General features: G+C 28.1%; 1 protein-coding gene across 4 annotated transcripts; it reads right to left on the reverse strand.

Annotated features, from left to right (window-relative positions):
• Window positions 1-574: 574 nt before the first annotated feature.
• LOC148280349 (methyltransferase-like protein 25B) lies at window positions 575-6862 on the reverse strand. Of its 4 annotated transcripts, none has more exons than XM_088228522.1 (6): window positions 6599-6862; window positions 6011-6101; window positions 4953-5370; window positions 2027-2136; window positions 1374-1561; window positions 575-708 (listed from the first exon to the last, which is right to left on the reverse strand). In XM_088228522.1, the coding sequence occupies exons 3-6, from the start codon at window positions 5343-5345 to the stop codon at window positions 629-631; spliced, it is 771 nt and encodes a 256-aa protein (XP_088084648.1). In that variant the 5' UTR covers window positions 5346-5370; window positions 6011-6101; window positions 6599-6862; the 3' UTR covers window positions 575-628. The 4 variants fall into 4 exon arrangements, with proteins under 4 accessions (XP_088084648.1, XP_088084647.1, XP_088084649.1 ...); XM_088228521.1 differs by having other exon boundaries at window positions 6011-6471; XM_088228523.1 differs by lacking the exon at window positions 6011-6101.
• Window positions 6863-7287: the final 425 nt, after the last annotated feature.

Here is a 7287-nt window from a genome sequence, read left to right on the forward strand (position 1 = left end):
TTACCTGATTATTATGTTATACTAAATTTATGGATGTACGTACGATAGGTATTTTTGCAAATTAACAAAAATATTTAGATTTATGTGCGTAAATATCTAATACATGCGTGTTGCACTGTCGTGTTAATTGCATATTTATTTTGTAATATTATGTTATGGTTTGATGAATTATTTTTAATATATCTCTGTGTTCAACGAAACATTAAGAGCTAATTCCCGTTTAATTAAGTACTCTAAATAATATTTTTTTCTTTTGTGTAGTCTCTGTAAAGGACCGGAAAACAGTAAAAATTAGAACTTCAGCTGATTTTTACGCTGGTAACACCAATTTTTTAAGGGTTTGTTTTGTGATTGGTTATGAAAAGATTCCATTTATTTTGATACTGCTGATTTTTTACTGTTGCCAGAAGAGAAGTCATAAGATAATTCTCAGGCGGCCTCAATACTAAATTATTTTCATCTCTTTTTTGGCAGGCTGTGTATATTTTTAATTAAGAGGTCTTATGACACATAATGTTTATGTTTGTTGAAATTAATAAACCAATTATTTAATTACATGAAATAAAACAACCAATAAATTGTAAATTATTTTATTATATCGGTACAAATGTTTTTATTTATCCATAATTTAAACTTTTTTAGCTATTAATATATGATTCCTCGGAGATATCAAGGGATCGAACAAGGAGTGGATTTCACAAACAGCACCTAAAAATTTAAAAGTTTATTTAATTAAAAAATATATACATATGTATAAACTGACAACTAAGTGACTATATCTTTAATATTATGGTAAATTGTAAAATAACAATTATCTATTATTATCAAACATACATTCACTTTGTTTGAACCCCACACAGCTATCTTCACACATGTAGACTTTCCTTTCACCATATTATGCATGTTCGTCTGCATCCACACTAATTATTATGATAATTTTACAACTTATAAAAAATAATTTAAGCCAGTAAAAAAAAAACAAGAAGGCTAAGATTTAATAAGATCAACAACCCATGACAAAAATCAAATGTGAATAAAAAAAAATGTTTTAAATGTATTTAGAACAAATAATTACATAACTTGAAGGGTTTGATTTTTCTAACATATAATTGAATAAGTTCTGATAAAAACAATAATTTCATTCCAATAATAACAGATTTAAAAAACTAAATTAATTAATTAATCTTTGAAATGGCCAAAATCTTAGCAGAGAATGCTAGTCACAATAACACACAATAAACCTTATTTCAAAGACTAAATTTAGTTAAATGAGTTTCCAAAATCAGGATATTGTCTCTAATTCAAATGAATGAGAAATAGTCATATTGAATATATAATATAAAGGATAATATATTACAAATATACAGTTTTACCTTTTTCGCGCAGGCTTAACACCCGGTCCATTAATATAACAGACTCTACTAGGGGTGCTAGAATAAGCCTTAGTGTGTAATATATAACTATCTTCTTCCACATGTTTAAACAATTGTCTATTGCCTCTGAAGAAGTATCTTCTTTGCTTAGAATGATACCTATTCTTTCAGTTGCTATTTCACAATACCTGAAATAGTTATTTATTCATACATATCCATGGTAAAAATGCTAAATGACTGTTGTGCCATAAAGTGAATTTTGCAGGAGAATAAATGAGGAAGTTCAATGTTTTTTAAAAATTTAAATATTTGTTAATAAGGTTTACTATCAAACTAATCCAAAAAAGTATATATTTTTATGTATCACTATGATTTTTCAAAGTTTCGTAATTTTGAAATTATTCCGCCCGTGACGGCACGAGTTGTTATTACAAGAGGGTTTTTTTTGTAAACGGCAAAATTTATATCTGATTTCTATGGATGTCGGCTCATACAACGCAGCTCAATTTCGGCTATAGTGCCGCATCAGTCACTTAGCCTTTTTACTGTTGATATTACTAATTTTATTGTAATGATTTGTTTTAGATTTTACAATATTTTTCTATTGTGTAATGATGTGATTGAATACTGTATAATAAGTAATTATATCAAACCTTTGAAACGTCAGTGTACTGTAGTGCTTAATGCTTCTAAGTCCCATGTGCTTCATATTAGGCCACTTGGAGACTAGTATCTTTTCTAGCAATGCTCTGTATGTGTGAACCTAAAAGTGTATGGCGTAACATGAGTACCTTCTTACTTCTAAAACTATTATTAACTCTAAATGTATATCTTCCTCCCTCTTGTAAATACAAAAAAATATCTGTGTTTGAATGTACATATATTTACCATTATATAATCCAATACAAAATATATTTAAATAAAACATTTTTGATGTTGTATTTTCTATCTTGTTATAAATTTATCTTTTTTAAAAGCTTATTATTACTAAATTTGTAATTGTAGTCTTTCTATTTTTTTTCCTTTCTTCGGTATTGTTCGATGTTTAGTATATACAATCGTCTAGTTTGTGTCAGACAAGTCAAAAAAAAAAAGAAATTAAAGTTGAGCATGCAAGTTTATCTAAAATGTTCCTCGAACAGAATTAAATTATTGTTTAGGTTACATCAAAAACATTCCAAATGTCCTGCCAATAAAGCAGATCTATTTCCAATGTACCCAATCACTCGTCTGAAAAGATATTAAAAAAATTAGGCACGAACCATGACATATAATAATTAGACATGTTATTCCCAGATATTACGTTGGTTATTCTTTAACTACAATTAAGATTGCAAGATATAGCAAATATTGCGTTGCCCTCTACAATTAAAAAAAAAAAGAGATAGCAAATCACCATGCACATGCAATCATTCATGTGAGAAAGAGACACATATATTTCCTTAGTTCATATTTAATTCTGTGTAACTCGTTACCATAGAAACGACACTAGCTGGCAGTTATCAAAGTTTTAAAAAATGTACTCAGAAATATAAACAATTAATTACTTAATCCATAAATTGGATTGTATTTACGTATGAAACGATACTTCTGTTTTGTTTTTCACAGTTGCGGTGTAATTAAAGACTTTTTTCATTACACACAATAATATATTTCTGCCACTTCACCTGATTATGATGCTATTTCACCTGATTATGATGAGACTCAGAGAATGAATGAACCCACGACTTGAAATGCTATTTTTTCGCGCTAGTAATGTATCTATTTAATTATATGTCAATCAACACAAATATTACATTTTAAGTTATTATTAAAATGTTTATTTTCTTACTGCCCCTCTGTCTGATGAACTGGACGATTGAATATTATAATTTTTTTTCTGTCAACAAGCACAAAACTTTGTTTTAGGATGAAAAAATTCTAATGTATATTTATTTTTAATATAAAGTTTATATTTGAAGCGCTAACTTTATTTTATTATATTTATTTTCTTTATCTCCAGAAACCTATATTTAGAGCCTAAATTCTAAAAATTAAAAAATTGACAAGTAAAAAATGATAAGGAAATATTATTATTATCTTTATAAAGAACACCCATTTTGTGAAGTTTAATAGTTGATTTCGTTTATGTTTATCGTGGATAGTAAAAAATCGCCCCCAGTGCACTTTTTGTGTTTTATGTATGCAAAACAAAAAATGTTTAGTCGTAAAACTGTGACTTGCATAATCTATTGATAAAATCACAATCAAATTAAAAATTGAGGGTCCGTTTTGAAAAAGTTTAAATGTATACTGTCTCACACAGTTTTTTTTATTTGTCATATTTTATTGTTTTCATTCTGTAAAGAAATGACAAACTTATTTCAATTTAAAAATACCGAAAATTTTAAAAATGTTTTCTTATAAAAAAAAATAAGTTAAGAAAAATACTAATTTGTAAAAATATATGAGTATAATGATTAAGTATAATCTAAAACACAAATTTCGTTGATATATGAATGAATAAGTAAATCGACGTACACCTTTAATTATATGCTAATCATTTATTTAAAGTTGTGTTACTAACAAAACTTGATTAGTACAAGTAATAAAAAATCAAAAGAATTCATTACATATGCATATTTAATAATTTGTTTTTTATTTTTTGTAATTTTTTTTTTAAACACCATAAAAATATGCACATGTCTATTAATGAAATATTCCCAATTTTTCAGATATTTCTTATTATATACTTACAACACCTTTTCAATCCACTAAAATAAATTGCTTAAGAATACTTTCAAACAAAAATAAAATTGTGTAGAAACTTAAAAGTATTGTTTTGAATTTCAATATATTTTTAACAACTTTCAACCATAAAATATATAAAACACCAGGGTAAAAAAATGTTACCATTTGGTGGACTCACATTTGTGTGTCTAAAAGTTAAACTGTTTGCAAAATTGTAAAAAAAAAAACATTTTTCATGTAGGTATACTTTAGTTGCTGGTACCTTTCTACTAACTTGATGTAATACACAATTCTACTTTGATAATGATATCACTTGAACATTTTATATTGCTTCAAAAATACAAATAAATATATTTAATATATAAATTTGATAAAATCTGTCTTCTAAACTAACTACCTAACTATTCTACCTTTGATAATAGACTATAACCGTTCTAATTCTTTTAAATGGAAAAAATATGTTAATAAGTATGTACTTGTAAAATTTCTCAATCGTAATGATTTCACTGATAAATTTACTTATATTCCGGACACATATCTATCAAAGTAAATAGTTAAACAAAATATTTGTTAAGTCCTGAATTATATAATAAAGATATTTTTTGTGAAACAGGTCTTTCTTTTTATAACTTTTTACCCTTCTAGCATATGTTCAATACATTTTAATATCTATCTGCAGTTGCTATCAAAAAACCTAAACTGTTAAACAAGTATAAAAACTTAATTATAAAAAGAAGCGGAAAATAATTTTAGCGATTATAGAGTACTAGATTATGAAATGTTCAAAATAAAAGAGTGACTACAAAATTACATCAGAAGGGGAAGTTTTTGTGAAAATATTATAATTACCTGTAAATCCTCGTAAAGTCCCTTGACAAGCTTTTGACAGTAGGTTTCAATAGCGTGGCAAGCTATTTCTCTACTTTCGTAAGATAATTCATTACCACTCAAGCTGGAAACGAAATCGCTAAGTGGATAACCTTTAAATTTGTCTCCTTCACACGATAACTTCATATAGCAACACCCAACAATACATATAAACTTTACATCAGCGGTTTCCGCAAATATCTTCAAAAGTAAGGGCCCTAAGTCGCCACAAGGATGCAGACCAATGACGCCATAGTTATTTTCCAAGTGGTCATTTAAAGATTTGAGAACAATTCCATGCGTTTCTGGTGTCAACATGAGATTTACATGTTTAGGTTTTAACATCAATCCATTTTGAAGGTATTTTATAGCCATGGATTCAAATTGTGAATCTAATTCTCTAAAAGCAGAAAAATTATTTCTTTGATTAAATTCTGAAATTTAGATAAAATTATATCAGGAGAAGCATCTCCATCAGGCATCTCCAGCAGAAGGCACCTTCTTAGGCAAAAGCTATCATTGGTCAAAATAAAATAAAAGTGAAACTAAACCAAGAAGATTTATTGGTAATTTTATTTATAATTTTATCAAAATCAGTAACTGTGGAGTTTTATCAAGAAATGTCTACAAAAACAACATCAATATAAATCAATTTTGAAATATTAAAATAATGTGTTGATCTTTTAGTAACCAATCACAAAACAAGCCACTTATAATTTGGTGTTGCCAATATTAAAATCAGTTAAAATTATGATTTATTACTGATTCTTTTGACAGACAGTAGGTAGGTACTATTCTTTCATTGTGTATGCATTTGCTTCACATGAAAAAATTAATATTCTTGCTAAAGATTCAAAATCTCTTAGGATTTCACAACCACATAAGACATTATATTTTAACTGCATTTGTACCTTCTCCGCCAGATTAATTTTTCAATTACATACACATGTGTCAATATTATGCAACGCCAGTCTTGTTTTAACTGAAACATTATATTTTATATTGAATTGGTATACACAAGAAAAAAAAACTAACATTACCTGGCTCCGGTGGTCAGATTAGTTTGTCCCTCGATTCCAATGCTCTTCAAATTATATTTATAAGTCAGTGTACGGACAAGGTGACCTAAACCTGATCCAATATCAACAATTGTATCACAATCTTCATCTTTAGCTACTTTAGCAATCAAATTTGATACAAGTGATATTTCATGCCTTTTCTTATTTTTTACATGCTTTGAAAATAATTTATTTAGTTGAGGATGTGGATCACAGGAAACAGAATAATTTTTATCTTTGTGAAGATTGAAATGATCATCAGAAGCGTCTCTTGGAATTGACAAATATGTTAGACTTTTGATTAAAGACATTAAAGAGAGAGGCAGTACAACTCTAGGTGACCCTCCTAACAATATTTCTCCGAATTCGGACGGTTCCATATTTTCAAATATATCGCGCCACCCGGACGGAAGTTTATTCCAATGATCATCAATAAAAAAATCCTGTAAAATGAAAAAGATGGGTGCAAGGTTTTATTTATTAAAAGCGGCATAATTATATAAATCAACCGCAATAAATCATAATTCAACCAGAGGATAACACAAATAATATTTTTTTTATAATACATACCAAAACGTAAGAATTTAAAAGCCAATCAAATTGACGAATGATTTTTAAAGATTGGTATACTTTAAACTGATATTCGCTATCCATTATAATATTAATTTGATAATACTATTAAAATATTTATCAACAAAACATGAAACATTTACAACACTTGCTCGGTTAAGTATTATGTTATTTGCTATTTAATTTTACTTTATTACCGGCATAAAAGCAAGAGATATGCACGTTTATGTATAATAGCAGCTCCTGTCAAACGTCAACTTGACAGTTCTTTTGCAGGGGTTTTCAAGCCAAGATTAGTACAATACGTAGCGTCACCTTGATTTTGAAATAATATACGTAAGTACCTAGGTAATAAAAAATCATTAGTAAGTACCATTTCAAAATCGTCCACATCATAATTTCCCTTTCCAAACCCTTTGGTGCATAAGGGACTGCATCGGTAAACCAAACGCAGCGTATTTCGATAATCAGTTACACAAAGGTAAGGTGATCAGTTCCACATCCAGGATCAATGAAATATGAAAGTTCATACAATATTTTAAATCATCATTTCACGTCCGCCCGGCCAAAAATCGAACCAAGGGACTCAAAATTGGTGAGCAAACGCACGAACCACTTCACGACGATGCGGATCCAGTCAAAAACACTCGTCCAGGGTTCTGATTTTCACACTCATAATTCTTTTCTTC

This window comes from Micrasema longulum, unplaced genomic scaffold (genome assembly GCF_059751315.1).
Source record: "Micrasema longulum isolate JH-2025_06_02 unplaced genomic scaffold, ASM5975131v1 h1tg000590l, whole genome shotgun sequence".
In the NCBI taxonomy this organism is placed as follows: domain Eukaryota; kingdom Metazoa; phylum Arthropoda; class Insecta; order Trichoptera; family Brachycentridae; genus Micrasema; species Micrasema longulum.

Coding starts and splice junctions, on each gene's coding strand:
- LOC148280349 (XM_088228521.1), bottom strand. CDS start 6,682: ATGGATAGCGAATATCAGTTTAAAGTATACCAATCTTTAAAAATCATT. Junction 2,137..4,952: donor GACTTTACGAGGATTTACAG/GTAATTATAATA, acceptor ATACACTTTTAG/GTTCACACATACAGAGCATT. Junction 709..1,373: donor GTTAAGCCTGCGCGAAAAAG/GTAAAACTGTAT, acceptor TTAAATTTTTAG/GTGCTGTTTGTGAAATCCAC.